Source organism: Chenopodium album, chromosome 18 (assembly GCF_948465745.1).
Source record: "Chenopodium album chromosome 18, dcCheAlbu1.1, whole genome shotgun sequence".
NCBI lineage: Eukaryota > Viridiplantae > Streptophyta > Magnoliopsida > Caryophyllales > Amaranthaceae > Chenopodium > Chenopodium album.
This window is the reverse complement of record NC_137851.1, coordinates 30,246,784-30,265,437: the sequence shown is the minus strand read 5'-3', so window position 1 is coordinate 30,265,437 and position 18,654 is coordinate 30,246,784. Positions and strand designations below refer to the sequence as shown.

Genomic DNA, 18,654 nt, shown 5'->3' with positions numbered 1-18,654 from the left:
GGCAATCTCTTCTCAAGTGGGGGATCTTGAATGGGTCCAATAGGAGTAATGAGTTTCTTTGCATGGAGTCGATCGAAAGCATCATCGTAACTAATTCCAATAGGGGTGAAATCCTTTCTTAGTTGCTTTCTAAATCTTCGATTATCCATGGCTAAGATTTCATTAATGTCGAAAGTACCAACATTGTTGCTAGAATAGGTGTTTTCGGAAGAAGAAGGATAGTCGTTCTTCTTTTCTTTACAGCCACTGTTGTTATCGTTACTAATCCTGGCCTTCTTGTCGCGCGGAGGAACATGAAGGAGACTTGAATCAATGAGGTCTTGGACGCGATCTTTGAGGATGAGACGTCCTTCGGTAGTGTGATCATGGCCTCTATGGTGTTGATAATGAGAACGCTGTTCGATAACCATTATCCAATCTCTTAATCCTTCTATTGCACCCATAAGCGTGACAACGGTATTTCGTAATTCCTGAACATCCTCTTCCAGACTTGACGAGCTTTCACTAATATTACTTAAGAAAATTTCCTTTTCGCCGGCCATTACTACAACCCTTTTGTTTTATAAAAAAGGGATGCTTTATCAAAAGTGTTGTCTTGGTTAAGTGCTCTTCTCTCTTTGACCAAGTACTGTGGAAAGGGAAATTAAGGGATATGCATGGTTAATTATTTGACTCAACTCTATTCAACATGCAATGGATGGAAGAAGGTAGGAAGAATGAATATTGTGATATGGGGAAATCATGTAGAGAATGGAAAGATGATGTAGATGAAGAGATATGAAAAAATTAGGAATAGAATGTGCCCCCAACTCAAATGACGGAAAAAACCGACTCATGCATGAACCTAAGACATGGTCATGGTGACTATATAAAGTGAGTGCTAACACTAGTGAGTGTAGGTGACATGTTAAGACTCGTGTCATGACCATGTGGCTAGACTATGTGACTAGACTCAAGTAAGGACTAAGTTAAGACCTCACATATGTGCACTAAACTGGACAGGCTGTAGTATTTTAGTCATAACTTTTGATCCAAACCAATGCCAAATTAAAGATAAAACTCGGGGCTACAGATCCATAGGTTGTAAGACTCGTAGTTCTTCCTAGAACTCCGGCTATGACCAAAACAAGTTAACGCTTGTGCAGTATACGGGAATAAAAATGCGGGTTGACTCAAAGGAACCATGACTCGATTTTAGACATATTTATTAGCCAAATTAATTAACTAATTAATTAAGCAAAGTCCTTTAGTCTTTGGTTAGTTTATTTAGACTTAAACACAAGTCAAACAAACGGTTAGCACATATAGGGTATGCACAAGCAAAGAATGCACAAATAGTTCAAATAGTCACAATATGATGCAATGAGTTTGCAACCTAACCATGGCTCTAGTTCTCTAAAGTTCAGGATATGGGTTAGTCAAAGAGGGTCCATGGTTATGAGTCCGGATGCACTGCGCGGAAGCCTTACCTTTGGAAGGATTGGCGCGAGTGGATGGGACCTCGCAAGTTAAAAACTTGCTTCCACGGTTTGGTGGATTCACAAACTCGGATGTACCCGTCGTTGCCAGGAGCGTTCGATTGGGTAGATGGAGCGTGAACCCCTAGAGGGTTATGTCCATATGTAGAACACATATGGGTTTCAGAAAAGTGAGAAGAACTCAATCAGGAAGTAGAATTGAGCCAACAGTGCTAGAAATAGTCAAAACAAGAAGGCAGAGTTCTGGCTCGGTATTGGAAGAACTTGGCGCCAGACTACAGGGACTGTCGCCGCAAAAGTACCCCTGTCGCCAAGCGACAGAACTGTCGCCAGGCGACAGAAGCACTTTACAGGCGACAATCCCTGTTTTCTAGACGCTAGTTCCTACATGCCTCAGCAGGTATCTACGTTCTTAGAATTTTCCAGATTTCGCAGTATTATTTCAATTCTAGTTGTGAAAGATATTTCTCAAATTTCCTACGTGTAAAAATCCTATGTTTTTGACTCATTTCGGATGGTCTATCCAATGAGGACCTTTTTTATGCATATGACAATAATGCTAATCAAAATTACGCACATGAAATACTTAGAACTTTTCGAGTCTCATCCACTCATTCTAAATAATTGCCAAAATAGATTTCAGGAATTAAAATAGAAATCCTCCCCAGTGGAGTCGCCAAAAACTGTAGGAAATATTTCAAGCCATTAACCCCAAGCTTGAACCCCACTGTGATCATACACTTAAGCATGGTGGCGTCCAAAGGGAAGGAAGCTCGAGTAAAAGAGTCGCCAACAAGTTTTAGAAACTTGTAAACCGTTCACAAGGTGAAGATTACACCCCTTAACGATCCAGGAGATCGTCAACTCCAAAAGGTCTTGAACCAAATAGGGTTCGGGGATGAAGGTATAAATCCAACCTAAAAGAGATTGAACCTGCCCTATAAAATAGGTCTCTACTTCATTCTTCTCGTATTCATGTGTGCTTTCTGACTAACATGCAATCAATAGATTAACCCTAAACCTGTTTATCTATGTTGGTTGAATTTAATGCACAAGCAAAACTATTATTGGCGATCACTTGAATTATAATCAAATTAACCTAAACAAGATTATTAATTATCTTATTAAGCGTGATTACAGGTACAAATTCCCTTTAGAGATGCATAAAAGGCGTGATCAAGCAATAACAATGAATAAACATCAAGCAACATGATAAAAATAGTAATCATAATCATGATAACAATCATAATAATCATAATTATCATAATCATTTTAAAGCATAATATTAATAGCAAGATCCTAGGCATGATACTAACAAGATTAATAACAAACCCTAGCATGTCACTAAACAATAAAGATCAAAGCTTTAGCTCTAACATGATACTAACATGATATTAGAAAAGAGTAAAAGTCACCCTAAACATGATACTAGAAAGCAATAATAACATCCTAACATAATGCTAGGAATTAAACAAATTTAAACATGCTTTCTACAAGAATAAAGCAATAAGATTACATACTTTGATGCTTCGTATGTCTTTCTAATAACAAAATACACGCGTTAGTAACTTCAAGGAAAATATAAAATCAAACAATTAAATTAAATAAAGATTAAAAGATTAGGGACCAAACCCTCAGAAATTGTAACCTTTCACGTCTAGGGCGAAGGCAACTTCGAACTTGGCTAGGTGTGTCTAGTGCTAATGTATGAGGAATTGTGTTTGTGAAAAGTTGGTTTAGAAAGAGAGAGAGAGAGAGAGAGAGTGAAAGCTTCTAGCTTTTAGAGAGAGAATAGAGAGATGATTGTTGTAGATTAAAAACGGAGGTTCAAGACCCTATTTATAAGAAAACAGTCCGGAAATAGGTAGAATTTGATAAGGAATAAAACTCCACGTTGTCGCTGCAAAACCGACCTTGTCGCGTGGCGACAGCCTGGATTTCTACGCGCTTTCAACACGGAGTCCACATATGAATCAAAATCGATTTGTAAAATCCGTATGAAACTGAAATCGTATTTTTCAAATAATAATATTTTATTCCAAATAAAACTTTATCAAAATATAATTATTAATTCTAATCTTATTAGGATTAAAAAGAACCTTCTAGAGAATTCTAGAAAACTATAATCAATTCTTATAACTTTAGGAATAATAATTAACATTGGGCCCTCCCCTGGATCATTGGGCCGCATGTAAAGATCAAACCGGGCCTAGTTTAGTATTTTGGCCATAACTTCCTCATTATTCATCGGAATTGGGCTTATAATATATCGTTGGAAAGCTCTTTGCAAGCCCCATCCAACTACACTATTATTGGACCCTTGTCGTGGACCAAACTAAAATGGATTGGCTGTTTTCATAAAATAGAGTTGTTTTCGAAAACAGAAAGAAAGAATTTAATAAAAACTAACCGCAACACCTGACCTTTCACACTTTCGCCTTATTCGATAATCATTCGACGCAAAAGGTATTCATCACTGGGTTTTGTTTTGGGGAGACACATTTGGGTGTCTACAGTTACCCAAGTTCAATTTATAACTAAAATAAGTTCTAATAAGGGCTAATAAGTTCAGATAAGATAAGTTCAGATAAGATCAGATTAGTTTACCCTTAAGTTCGGATAAGTTCAGAGAAGTTCGAATAAGATAAGATTAGTTCAAATAAGTAAAAATCAGGTGAATAGAATACACTCTTTAGTAAGACAAATTTGGTCAAAATAGAGGACTAATTAAAAGTCTAATTATTATTATTTTTTTTTAGGTGTTATGGCTCAATTCAATTGGTTATGTAGCGCAATGAGGCAAGGTTGAATTGACACTTGAACAAAGTCTCATGTACTGAATTTTTCTTTTCAACTCCTTTTGCTTTTGATTAGGCTAGAATGTTGCAAACAGTTTTTTATTGTAGATTGCTGATGATTTTTATATAATTGGGTTGGTGATTAATTGTCAAAGATTATGGATTGCATAATTTTCTGATACGTTACATAGAAATGTGCAAACAATTAGAAATTTATAATGTAATATAGGCTCTGTGATTTTGTGTAGCTCCTTGTCTCTTCTTGTACGAGGGGGATAAGGTTGAGAATTACTTTAGCATACAAGTATTGATCGAATATTAGAGTGTGCGCATATTGTTGTTATGATAAAAAAAATAAAAATAAAAATTCTATGATAGCATATACATTACTTAATTGAACATTAGAGTGTGCGCAAGTTGTTATTTGGAATAAGAGACTTTTAATAAGACCCTAAAGTATCAATTTTTTTTTTTTAATTTTTATATATATATATATATATATATATATATATATATATATATATATAGGAATTTACGATCTTGGTGGTACCCTAGTAGATACTAATGGTATCCTCATAGATGACAAGTGTACTTTCGTTTTACTCAATGATGTATGTATTTCAGTTGTACCCTACGATATTCTAATGGAACCCTTTTCATATGCAGTGGTACTAATGTGACATTAAAGGGTATTTAGTTCTTATCTATCAATTGCTCTTGTATTTTTGAATAATAGTTGAATCTATCGGTAGTACCCTTCTGTAAGCTAGTGGTACCCTTTTGTGATTTAATGGTACCCTTTTGTATGGAAAAAGCTATAATGAGTAATCAAATGATAATTACATAAATAAATTGTAACATTTATGAGTAATCAAATGGCATTAATTCATTTTATTCTAGGCAAAAAAGTAACTCAAAAATAGTGATTAAATAGTAGAGGTGTCAAATCGGGTAACCAGATGGAGTTTGGGTCGGGTAATGACAGGTCATTTTATCGTAACAAACCAAATCAAATTGGGTCAAGCTTAATTATATTCGAGTCAAAATTGGGTCAATGTATAGTCAAGTACAAATCGAATTCGGGTTGAGTCATATCGAGTTCAAGTAAGCTCGGATTCGGATTTAATTGTGTTTATTTGGGTCAAAATGGATTTAATAGACTTTGAATCAGGTCATTTCGAATTTAGTTAGATCTCAGTTCAAATCAATTCAGTTTCAATTAGATCCTAGTTCAAATCAATCATGTAATTTTAAACTTATTATAGAGCTATTTTCTATACAAGTATTTTATTATCTTTCTACAAACAATTAAATATATCCCTTATTAACTACACTTTATATTCAAAATCCCCCGGTCTCCACTATAATAAAAAAAGTCGTTAACTAATTAACTCATAAGTTTTGGGTCGGGTCTAGTAGGGTCGCGAGTAGTTTTGAATCGGGTAAAAATAGGTCTAGTAAAATGAGGTATTTTCGGATATATATGGTTTCGATTAGGTTTTGTTTCAGGTTAAATCGAATCCAGGTCTTGAATTGTCGGGTTTTATTGGTTTCGGATAATAATGAGTCGATACCAAGTTGGGTTTGGATTGTAAATTTCCGGGCAAAATCGATTTCGAGTTAACTTCGGGTTAATTTCAGATTGGATTTAGATGAAAAATTTTCGAGTCCAACCAGTTCAAAAACAGTTCGGTTTCAGGTAAACCTTTTGGGTTGGGTAAGTTTTTGACACCCCTATTGAATAATGCATAATTAGTCAAAGTGATTTTCCAAAGAAGCGATCATGACATTTTTTTACTCCCTTCGTGCTTAAATAAATGAAATGTTTTGACGTTTTGCATTTTTTATCTAATTCACTGTGACTAATGTTTGTGATAATGCATAAAAATAAATATAGTCATGTGGGTACTTATTGGAATCGTTTAAATGAAAAATTTAATGATATTTGATCAATTGTTAAAGTTTTCACTTATTGATAATTAAAGATATTTTCAGTCAAAGTTTTGCATTGACATGGTGTACAAAGGAAACGTTCCACTTAAACATTGTAGGGTCCCACTGAAACAAATTAGGGTATGACTATATAGGGTGAATTGTAGGGTTACACTCACACAATGAAGGGATCTACTAAAACATTGTAGGGTTCCACTAAAATAATGTAGGGTTCCATTGTAATGAAGGGTAGAACTCTTTGATTATGTTTGCAGGATTATACTTGTATAATGAATGGTTCCACTAAAATAACGTAGGGTTCTAATGAAACAATGAAGGGTACAACTCTTCGGTTATGTTTATAGTACATTTAATTATTGTACCACTTAACAAGTATGATTATGTTTTTGTGGGTAAGAAGTTAAAACTAGTAAATGTCTTAAGAATATTGATATAGTTTGTATTAAATTAAATATAGAAAATAAAAATATCTTAAGAATATTGACAAAACAAATAAACATGTTGTTTGTGTTTGGACCATCAAACTTGACGTGAAAATCTGTTAGATTAGATATTACAAGTAATTATTTATTGATCTAACTTGTTGTTTGGAATATTAAAGATTTAAGTTAATTATGAAATTCATGAAGTGTACAAATCTATACCCTATATTAGAAGGGTTCCACTAAAGTATAGGAGGGTTACATTGAAACAATCAAGGGTACAACTCTTTACACTAAATTGGAAGGGATTTATTAAATTATTATAAGGTTTCTACTGAAATATAGTAAGGTTTTATTGAAACAATGAAGAGTACAACTGTTAGACTAAATTGGAAGGGTTCCATTAATTTATTGTAGGGTTCTATTGAAACATTGTAAGGTTCCATTGAAATGATGAAGGGTACCACTCCTTATATTGAATTGGAAGGGTTTCATTAAATTATTGTAAGGTTCTACTAAAACACCATAGGGTTCCATTGAAATAGTCAAGGGTACAATTAAATTCAGAGGGATCCACTAAATTATTGTGTGGTTCTTAGGTTCCATTATTGAAACAATGAAGGGTACAACTCTTTATATTGGATTGGAAGGGTTCCATTAAATTATTGTGAGGTTCTACTTAAACAATATAAGGTTCCATTGAAACAATCAAGGGTATAACTATTTAAACTGAATTCGAAGGGATCCACTAAATTATTGTAAGGTTCTACTCAAATACTGTAGGATTCCATAAAAGCAATAAAGGGTACAACTCTTTATATTAAATTGGAAGGGTTCCATTAAATTATTATAAGGGTACAAGCCGTACAACTCAAACCAAATAAATACCTTATAACTCAAACCAAATAAATAAAAACACAATAATGGCATTACATTACCAAAAAAATGAGCAGTAAAAACACAATAACATTAATTTAAACAAAGTTCATTACACATACATATGGTCATTTAATTTGATTTTTGTAAAAATTAAATTATTTAATCCAAACAAAAACACAATTTATCCTTATAATTTAATTAACATTTATACATGTAATATTTAGGGGTCGTTTGGTTTAGTAGGGAAGTATAAATTCCCATGAAATTTCAATTTGTGGAAAATAAATTCCATCACCAAAATCATGGGAATTCAACAAATTTGCTTGGTTAAGAATGCAGGAAGTAAATTCTCATGGGAATTTCAACTTACCAAAGGGGGGTAAGGTAAGTGAATTCCCATGTTTTGTAGGAAGTCAAAATTACCATGAATTTTGTTTGCCCCCATTTTCACTTTTTTGTGTCAATCAAACAAGAAGGTGAAAATAAAATTCATGGGAATTTTGACTAACCACAAAATATTTAGCCAACCAAACAAGGCCTTAGATTACATAGATTTATAAAATTCATCTCCTCCAAACCCTTCCCCTTTCCCATTTTAGCAGCCTCTTTCACCTTGTGCTCATCGGCAACCCCCTTCCAATTTTAGCAGCCCCTTTACCTTATGCTCATCGGTGGCTCCCTTCTAATGCACGTGGACTTTAGAACTAGGCTGCAAAAAGCATCAGAAATAAATAAATAAATAAATAAAAACTAATAAAACAATCAGATGATCATAATGCATTATTCATTGGCTCATTATCACTCTTCTACATTAACCAAGGAAGAATCATCCAAAGGCCATTAGCTCTGCTGATAGCAGAAGTACAATTTCAGGAGTAAAAATTACACCTTAACCCATCAAAAATATCAGTTTCAGGTAGCATAATATACTGCAAAAATTCTCAATAATATGCCCACATACATGATAAATACAACCATAATTCCTAATTTCCTACTCATAACATAATCATTTAGGGAAAAAAAACTGAGTCAGATACATACAAGGAATTACAAAATCATCAAATATTAATAAAAAGTTATAATTCATTGAAATTTATACCTGATCAATAGCAGATGGATACTTGCCATGATGAGAAGTGGAAATATGGACATAGCTTGAATATGATTCATACTAACATTAAATTGATCTTGTAACATCCTAGCCCTTTCATCACACATACTAGCAAGACTTTCTTTCCTTTTTTCAACAGCAAATGAACTCATAAACCAATAAACCCCAAAACAAAATATGATCCATAATACCACCCAAGCAACCAAAAGCTTCTTCCACCATGATTTCCTCAACTTCATTGACCCTATATAGTGGTATTAGTAATGGTGGATCATACGGCTATTCGACGCGATATTGACCACCAATCACCCACCACTTTACCATCACCACCACCTCTGCCAAGCAAACTAGGCTTGCCGTCCATCACACCACCATTCATCAGCCAATTTATGGGGATCACAGAGATAAACCAACAACATAGCAGTAATAGTAAATGTCCTGCTTTTAACCCAAAACCAAGAACATGTAACAAACTCATCCATTGTATAGTAAACTACTAGTAATCTTAGCTCCTAAGGAAGTAATCAAATGAGTAATCATCTTCTCTAAACCAAAACTTACATATATAATCAAAATCACACATAAAACAACACCAAAATCAACAAACAATAATTGATTTACATAATATTGAAAGTGGAATCAAAGAAATAACATACCATCTCAAAACCCCTGTTAAGCTCAGCTCAACAAGATGAATCCATACCTACAAACCCTGTAGAAATTTTCGACTACCCATAAAAAAAAAAAAAAAAAAAAAAAAATCCCCAAATCAAACTAAAAAATTTTCAAGCCACCACGCTACAGAAAGGTCTACGATCCCTTAGCTATATCTGCATTGGCTATCAATCGTTCATTCAGCTAAGTTAATGTCGTTGGCTTAAAAGAAGGCATAGAGGATATCCATCACTTTGATTATCAATATTAAGGTCTAATTCTAATATTTGATTATCAATGTACTTGTATTGAATTGACATCACTTTCAGAAGAATTAGACTAATCTATCCATACCAGATAATAGAACAATCTTAGCAATGCCAAACAAAAAATACTCTCAAATTTGTATATGACATTAAAAAAAAAAAAAAAAAAAAAAAAAAAAAAAAAAAAAAAAAAGCACTTCTTGTGAAATTAAAAGAAATGAGATTTCCAAAATCTGGTATAGCATAACAAAAAATTAACTGTGAAAATCAAATCAAAAGTTCAACGATGTTAACCTTTGCAATTTTTTATAAACCCTAAGTCAATTTTGGGGATAAATCTATATTGCATTAGAATCATCAAATTGTAAAACTTTATTAAACCCTAAATTATAAAAACAATAACACTTTACTTACCTCAATTCGACGCCTGCTATGCTCCAATCTTCAACATAGCCACGCACAAACGAAGCGATTATGCGAGTCAGTGATTTTCCAGATCTCCAAAGGCTAGAGGAAGACAGAGACGAAGGAGGGAGAGACAGAGACAGGAAGATGGAGGAGAGAGAGAGCACTAGAGTGGAATTAATCGAATGGAACACTATACGAAATACGAGTACAAAGTTAAAATTCTATACAATCCGTCCCAAATACGAAGATAAAAATACAAAAAAAGGCTTAACGGGGTACTGTTTAGCTGACAAAAAGCTAAACGGATACTGAGGTGGAATTCCACTCACCAATTCAAAAAGGCTGCAAATTTACATTTTTGTCCCTCATTATGCATTTCTTTATGCATAACGAAACTCCATTAGGACAAGCTCTTTTTGGAGAGTATTCGGCTCGCCATATAAGTAAAGGTATATTTTTGACCAATTAAAAATTAGATTTCTATTTTATTTTAGAATAAAAAAATCACCTACCATCTAAACAAAAGTGACAAATGAGATTTAAGAATTTTGCCACGTAGGTAAAAACAACGAATAGTGATTTATAAGGATTTAATTTATTTAAAAAACTAAAAATTATCTTTTAAAAAAAATCATCTTTAGATATAAAGTTTATATATTTAAGATAATCTTGATAGTGTTTATGCTAAGAAATAAAAATTATTCATTAATAATAATTAAATTAAAATTTTTGATGCCTACCACTATAAATTGACACATCCTACAACACCAATAAAATTTCATATCAATACACAATCAAATCAAACGAATTTTGTGTCATAATATTATGTCAGTTTTAGGTCATTAGTGGCTGCGTAATTCCTATTTATATTTGTGATTATTGAAGGATTTATGTCTTCGTCGTGTGCAATTACCAGATATATAAAATGGATCAAATTATGAAAATAATTAAGTTTGGACATTTGGGTCGTCGTTTTATCATAGCTAGAGGTACTAACGATCTTTGGGCTAGTAAAATAGTTCAAAGCCCAATTGGACGGATCCTATAAGGTCACACAAAGGGCCTAGATTGAGCACGAGAGGACGAGGCCTATGATGGGCCTCATCCCCTAGTATGGCCGGCCATATGGAGTAAGGCTGGAGGGTTTTGGGCTTCCTAACCTAGTCTAATTATAATGTGATTATAAATAGACTAGGTGCCTAGGGTTTGCAGTACAGTATTTCAGTGATCAGTTTTATCAAAACCCGAATTAACAAACACGAAACCAAGTCCTCTCAAACTCTCCTCTCTCTCACGGCTCTCTCTCCTCCCTGGGCGCCAGTGTGGTGGTTCGTGGTGGTGGTAGATCGTGGTGGTCGGTTAGTCCATTAAAGGTGGTGATCGCGGTTTTCCTCAATCACTCGACCAATCTAGTATTGGTGGACGGCTCGTTCGAAGCTCGTGGACTAAGTAGAGGAGCAACGCTTGGGGCTCTATTCTCTCCTTGATTTGTCAATCATTTGCTACGTGGAATTCACGCTTCAAAGGTATGATTATGTGTCTTGTGTGTTATGCATGTGATCTTGGGATTAGGTACTTGATTGAATATGATTCATGATTTTCCGCTGCGTAGTACTATAAACTCCTACAATTATTGCTTACATTGTGTTTATTTGGAATGCTTAATGATTATATGTTTATGTTTTGAAAACTGAATTTTGTTTTTACATGCAGATCTAATTTAATCAGAGAATTAAATTCGAGCAAAAATGATGGGAGAGTCAAAGTACGAGGAGGTATTATATATGTATAAATCGTTTACATTTATTCTTTTTTATAAACCTTTTTAGTTTTTATTAATTAATTTTATGATTAAAACAATTTTTTTTGTGATTTAGGTAGCTTAATCAAGTCATTAAATTAACTTAATTTTTATTTTTAATTACAGGGTGATTTACGTTCATGCCTTAATTAAAGCCAACTTTGTACAATTTCGTCCAAAATTAATTAAAAGAGTAGTTTACTCCATTAGATACTTTTCAATCGTTACAAATAAGAAGCGGCGATTGGGACGATTAAAAAATTCCAATGCATAAATTTGATTTCGTACAATTACAATTTTTAGATCAATTTCACAAAACAATTTCACTTCATGGTAAATATATTGATTTATTTTATAAGACTATAAAGATTAATTTTATATAAATTTTATTTTTGCTAACATGTTTTATTTATCCAGTTTTATTAGATGGAAGAGATATGGGTGTGAACGAAGCAATAGAAGATAAATATTCATGTTTTTATTATTTTGTAATATTTCTATTTTTTAAAAACCAACAAACAATGATTTAGGGTTTAAATATGTAAAAAAATTAAAAAAAAAATATCTTATCACATTAAAGATTTTATCCTAATATGTAACCGATAAATTATCATATTTATAATTTTTTTTTTTTGAAATATATCATATTTACAATTTATTCATATTTTTAAATTCAATTGTCATATAACTAACAACCACAAAAAAAAAAAAAAACACAACAAATAAAGTCGCATTATAAATTACAATTAAAAAAAAATTATACTTTTATAATAGGCAATAACACTTTAAATAAATTATTATGTTTTTTTTTTTTTTTTTTTTTTGTTGAAATTATTAAATAGTAAAATAAATCAAATACGAAAATATCTTTTCTTGAGATTTATTATATATGAAAAACCGTGCATCACACATCGAACGGCTTTCATCTAGTTACAAATAATTTGAGAAGTTTAGTCTCGTAGCCTATAAATAATCAGATTTAGCCTCCCGTTTATGTACATCAACATGAGTCATTACAACCCGCAAGTAGTAGTCACCGTCCCTCCTTGTCAAGGTTAATTCGATGTTTTTATGTTATTATTGATAATTAATTTTATTTTTATGATTAAATTAATGAATTTAATTAATTTCTTGCTTTCAATTTAATAATTAATTAATTTTTTTTGCAACGTTTAATAGGGTATCCGCAAGAAGATTATCCTAAAGATACTAAAGAAAAAGTAATAGCATGCCCTTGTGGACAAGGGTTTCGGCCTCCACCTCCGCCTCCACAAGTCGTGGTGGATGAATATGATGGCCATAAAGAGTGTAACAAATGGTATTATTATTATTATTATTAAATAAGATCTTGGATTTGTCTCATTTGATATTTTATTAATATTTAGTTTTTATAATTTTCACACGTAAAAAAATGGTGTTAAAACCATTTAAAAAAAAGAGATCGCAAAAAGTCAAATGGGGCAAAATATTAGGAATTAAGGGAGTGTTTAGGCCCTGTTCACTTCACCTTAAAAAAATAATATTAATAATATTAAGTAAAAATAATTTCAGTTCAGTAACATTAATTTCAATTCAGTAAATATAATTTAAAAATAATTTCACTTCAGTAACATTAATTTCAATTCAATACATATAGTTTAAAAATAATTTCAGTTTATCAAAAATAAGGTAAAATAACGGGGCCTTATTATTATTTTATTTAAAAAAGTAAAGTATTAATTCCGTCACATTTTCATATTTTTACTCTATAATTTTATTGTTTTGTGCCGCAGTTTGTTCTGTTTATTTATCAGCTGTTGCCTTTGTTGTCCCTGCGGTTACTTTTGATCATCATTCAGGAATTCATGTCATGGCTTTCAAGGTTTTCTGCTGCTGCTGTCACCACTCTATATTAGTTACTAGCTCTTGATTTATTTATTTATTTTTTTGTATGGTTTAAATAATGGATTATGTATGGCTTCTTTTATTTTACTGTATTTCATTTCTTTTCTATTGTCAACTCAAAGTAGCTAGATTTCAGTTGTTTGTATTAATATACCAAGTATAATCCATTCAAAAAAACAAAAAAAAAAAAAAACCAGGTATAATAGATTAAAAAATCTTTATCCTAAAACAAAATCAAAAGATAAAATACTACGTACTGCAAAGCTCAAGAAAAGACAAGGTAAATATAAGAAACATATATTGAATCATGTAACCATAAATTTAGGAGACTAACTTATCAGAAGAATTAAGGCAACATATACCCTTTTTGTTACCTTGCAAATATGCAATTAAAGCAAACATTTGGTCGTCAATTTGGTGTATTATAGGCTCAACTTATATTATCGACTATTATTCGATGAATCCATCTTTGCTAAGAAAACAGAATTTCGAAAACGAGTACACGAGTTTAATTAATGTTCGAAAGCTTCCTCAAGATAGAAGCTGAAAAGTTAACAAGTTTTTTTTTCTTACGTATAAATATTCATCAAATTCCAATCCGTTATCACTCTGGTTTCAGGACTATTACGAAATCTATATCACTTCGAGAACCAAATGATGTTCTTTGGAAGCAACAATTATATGATAGAGTTTAATCAAAGTGAAACCATGAAAGACCAAACTCAACAATACTTTAATTATTACCAAACATTTTATTCCCCTTTCAACAACCATCATCTCCCAACACGGCAGCACCCCCTCCCAGTTAAAAAGCAAAGCAAACAAGTACAACATTATACACACATTACATTACAATATTTTGGTAGTCATATAACTCATTCGTAAAGTTGAACTATACCCACTTAATCCAAAATTAATAATCGTGTTGATTATTGTAATTGGAACTAACACGACAACTAAATTCAAACAAAGGTAATACAGTGTAGTCAACATTATTCATTCGGACGCGAATAAAGTGCCTCAAGCATAGAGTTGAGGGTTAGCAATGAGATGCTCTTCCACAGTCTTGAAAATCTTCTTAATGTGTTCTTTTCCCATAGCAATTTCCTCATCAGTCATCGCTTGATTATCTCCCTTGGTGTGGTAGTGTGCAACCATCTTGTAGTTAGTTCCGGTGCCTGAAGGCTCGTATTTGTGCTCGTAAACTGCACATTCCAAAGTATCACGAAGTACATCTCCTTCAATGCTAGTGTATTTGATGAAGAAGTTGGTTGTATCAATCTCGTCCACTCTATCTTTTACATACTTGAATGGAGCCCCTGCAACATTGATTAAGATATTTTTGTCATTGAAAGCCGCATTCAATTTACTTGATCCGGTCTGATTTTTTATGATGTGATCTCACTTACGGATTTGACTGAATTTTGACTTTATTTGTACACCTTTTCTTAAAATAATTTTTTATTTAACTAGATGCAACTAGATTTGTATTAATTTGTGCTTTTCAAATATAAAATTTGTATAATCTGTTATTTAGGTAATTTCTTGATAGAGTATAAAACATATTCCCGAGCCTCAACTATTAGCTTAAGCTTTTGGCTGAGATGGTCCACTAACATTTCTAATTAGGAAAATAAGCAATATAGTAGTGTAACTAACCTTCAGGGAAGCTGATCTTTTTTATGCATCCGACAGTAGTAGAGTCACCCTTAACAAACTCAATACTTTTAACAAACTCGGGTACAACCTTAGGCAAAAAGTTATGGTTGTCAATGGTGAAAGCATTGAACAATCGAGCCGGGGCAACTGGGCTATTGAGCTCGGCCATTGTGTATGTGAAGACACCCATAACTTCTTAAATTAGAAAGGATGTATATGAAGGAGGAGATTGTTTTTAAGATTATTTGCTAGCTAGTTAAGAACTTAAGATGATGAAGATAATGAAAGAATGATCAATTGATTTGCTATTTATAGTAGTAAGACTGTAAGAGTATGATTAGTAGGAACACATGTTGTTACTCTTGGACTTTTGAGGTAGTAGTAGTAGCATGCACTTGCTGAAATTAGTGACCTAAGATTAGAAATTCTAGATGGTCTTTGTATCTTTTTGAATTTTCAGTGACCTTAGATAAAGTGTGTACTAAATAAAAAATCATATACTGTAATTATTTCTTCAAAATTCCCTAATTTCTTTTTTCTCTTTCTCTTTTCTAGGATTTTAGTTTTCTTAGCCGTTTAGGCTTTGGAAATTAGACTATTTCCGACCCTTTTTCTTTAATTCAGTTTAGTTTTTTGTTTTGCTTTGTTTGTTTTGTTTTGTTCTCTCCATCTGTGAGAGTCTGTCTCAATATTCTGGGTTTTTCCCAATTTTTTGGGATTTTGATTCTCATCCATGAATGAGAATTTTATTTTTGGGTTCTTATAATAATTGGGAAGGTGATTTGGATTCTTATGGCTTTGGGATTTGTCATCAACTGGTCGATCAAAATATCAGCGCAAATTGCGAAGGTCTCAATTTGAAAAGTTGCAAAGACATCGAAAATTATTGCTCGCGTCAAGATTGAAGCGGTGGAGTATGCGCTGTGTCAAATATGCAAATTAGTTATGATTTTGATTGTAAAAGTTATGATATTTTCTCTGAATTTGTGGTTTACAGAACTTTATTATTGTAGATGTCGTATGACTATTATTTAATGATATTATTACTTTCTGTTAAAAAAAAAAGTATGTACTAGTATTTTGCAAGATAAGAAAAGTATTTATTTATTTATGCATTTATAATGACGGTTAGGACTTACTCCCTCCGTCCCCTATTGATAGTCCCTTATGGGCATTTTTCACGGGAATTAATAAACACAAATAAGAATAGTAAAAGTACATTAAAAAAAGTAAATTGACATTGAATATGCAAAAAAGTAGAGAGAGAAAGTAATAAAAGTATATGGAAAAACAAAATTTACATAGGAAATTTAAATTTGCACAAATATTGTTGCAAAATTGGAGGGAATTTTGGTAAAAAATTAATATTAATGGTTGTTGGAAAAAGCAAATGGGGTGAACATTTTGGGATTAAATTTTGGCCATAAGGGAATATCATTTAGGGATGGAGAGAGTAGGATACTATTATTGACTCAATGAAAATTAGTCATTAGTCGTTTTAGCAATCAATGGTTTTCATGGAAAAGCATACTCCCAACCTTATTATTCAATTTGTGACTTTATTACTTAATATACGAAATACTTGAAAATATTTATGGACTTAGCTTGATACTCTCGAACCAATGTTGTATACTTGTATTGCATCATTTTTACAATCTGGGGCGTTTCATACGGGTAGTTTAGGAAGGGGAAAGACGATGAAGAGGAAGATCAGGGTTGGCCAAGTCGGATATTAGATAAGGTCCAAAATACTAGATATTCGAATATTTTGGATCAAGAAAAATCTGATCCTATAAAAATTGGTTATTTGATCCGAAGTTCCGAACTACTTAAACACATTCGCAATTCTTCCCTTTGCTGAAAGAAACTTCCGACTTATTGGTGAGTTAAGTATAATGGAAGGACTTTACTTTTCGATTTTTTCACCTTCAAGGACCTCCCACTGTGTTTTTTCCACCTTTGAGGATCTAAGTTTTGATTTCCGGCCAAAATAGAGTTAAGTTAACTCAAGGTGAGTTAAGCATATAGTTCTGACATCACTAATTAGTAAGTTAACAAAACTCTAGGACCTAACATTCCATTTTTTTTCACCTTTAAGGACCTCTTATTTTTCTATATATATTTTTTTTCACTTTTATTTTAATTAAGTAGTTTAAGTGTGAACAATTCCTCTTCCTCCATTGCAACCATTTCTATTAATTTACCAATTTAATAATAAACACCATATCATTTAATTTAATCAACTTTGAACTAGATTCATCAAATCAAAATCCAATACTAACCCGAAACAGATGTCACAAATTACCAAACTTTCATCAAGTCTCTTTGTCCAAAAATAAAATGAGAAAAAAAAAGAAGAAAATTTTACTTCAGTTTCTTATTATTTACAAAAAATGAATTATTTATACATATCTCAAACATAATAACTCTTTATTACAAATAATAAGAAACAGAAGTAGTAAAATAAAACTTTCATTAAATTTGAAACCATATAAACCCAAAAACAATCAAATCCAACCCATAAAAAACCAAAACTATCATCAACCTTATCAAATAATACACCATAAAAAACCGATCAACCAAAAAATTAGGAAAAAAAAATCAATTATCCGTCGGTGGAGCAACTGCCTAAGAGAATGAGAAAGAAATACTTCTGATTGAGGAACTAACATTTATGCATGATAATGAATTAATTATGATATATGTTTGTACTTCGTGATGTATAAAGAATTGATAAAATCCATTCAAAAAAAAAGAAAAAAAGAATTGATGATATAATGTTGACATAAATTAAGTAAGGACCTAAGTTTTTTTTTTATTTATTTTATTTGCTCTGGTGAGTTAAAGTTGAGTTAAATTGTCGGAAACTTAATCACAATCCTCAAAGGTGAAAAAAAAAGTGAGAGGTCCTTAAAGATGAAAAAATCAAAAAGTGAAGTCCTTCTCTTAATCAACTACTTCGTACAACTTTGCATTCTTGTCGGTTAACTCTGACTAAGAGTAGGCTATCATTTGCAAATAGAATGTGACAGATTGCCGGACCATTGCGACTAGCTTTGGCCCCCATGTAGAAACCTGTCACTCTCTTTATTCCGTACCATGTTAGAATAAACACATCCGCAATCCTTCCCTTATTTCCTTGTCAAGCGATCAATTTTATTTCCTCCTTTTATTCCAATAAACCCCACATCAAGGCAATCTTGAACATTTGAGTGCATTGGGTTGAAGAATACATAATTTTAGGAAGTTGAATTGAATATACTCTCTTTATTCCTGAATAATTAATTTGAGTAAATTATGACACAATTATAAGAGGTGAGGTTATTGAAAATCCCGATTGA

At 32.1% G+C, this 18,654-nt stretch overlaps 1 protein-coding gene and 1 long non-coding RNA gene across 2 annotated transcripts; both read right to left on the bottom strand.

The window, feature by feature from the left end:
- Nucleotides 1-7,597: 7,597 nt before the first annotated feature.
- Nucleotides 7,598-10,185, bottom strand: LOC145590765 (uncharacterized). Its single transcript, XR_014102152.1, has 3 exons — nucleotides 9,976-10,185; nucleotides 9,298-9,353; nucleotides 7,598-8,239 (listed from the first exon to the last, which is right to left on the bottom strand). It is a non-coding gene; the product is annotated as an uncharacterized LOC145590765 (long non-coding RNA).
- A 4,382-nt stretch (nucleotides 10,186-14,567) lies between these two features.
- On the bottom strand, nucleotides 14,568-15,519 carry LOC145590764 (major strawberry allergen Fra a 1-3-like). The gene is made up of 2 exons (XM_081647163.1): nucleotides 15,314-15,519; nucleotides 14,568-14,973 (listed from the first exon to the last, which is right to left on the bottom strand). The coding sequence occupies exons 1-2, from the start codon at nucleotides 15,501-15,503 to the stop codon at nucleotides 14,675-14,677; spliced, it is 489 nt and encodes a 162-aa protein (XP_081503289.1). The 5' UTR covers nucleotides 15,504-15,519; the 3' UTR covers nucleotides 14,568-14,674.
- Between the last annotated feature and the right edge of the window lie 3,135 nt (nucleotides 15,520-18,654).

Coding starts and splice junctions, on each gene's coding strand:
- LOC145590764 (XM_081647163.1), bottom strand. CDS start 15,503: ATGGGTGTCTTCACATACACAATGGCCGAGCTCAATAGCCCAGTTGCC. Junction 14,974..15,313: donor AAAGATCAGCTTCCCTGAAG/GTTAGTTACACT, acceptor TCAATGTTGCAG/GGGCTCCATTCAAGTATGTA.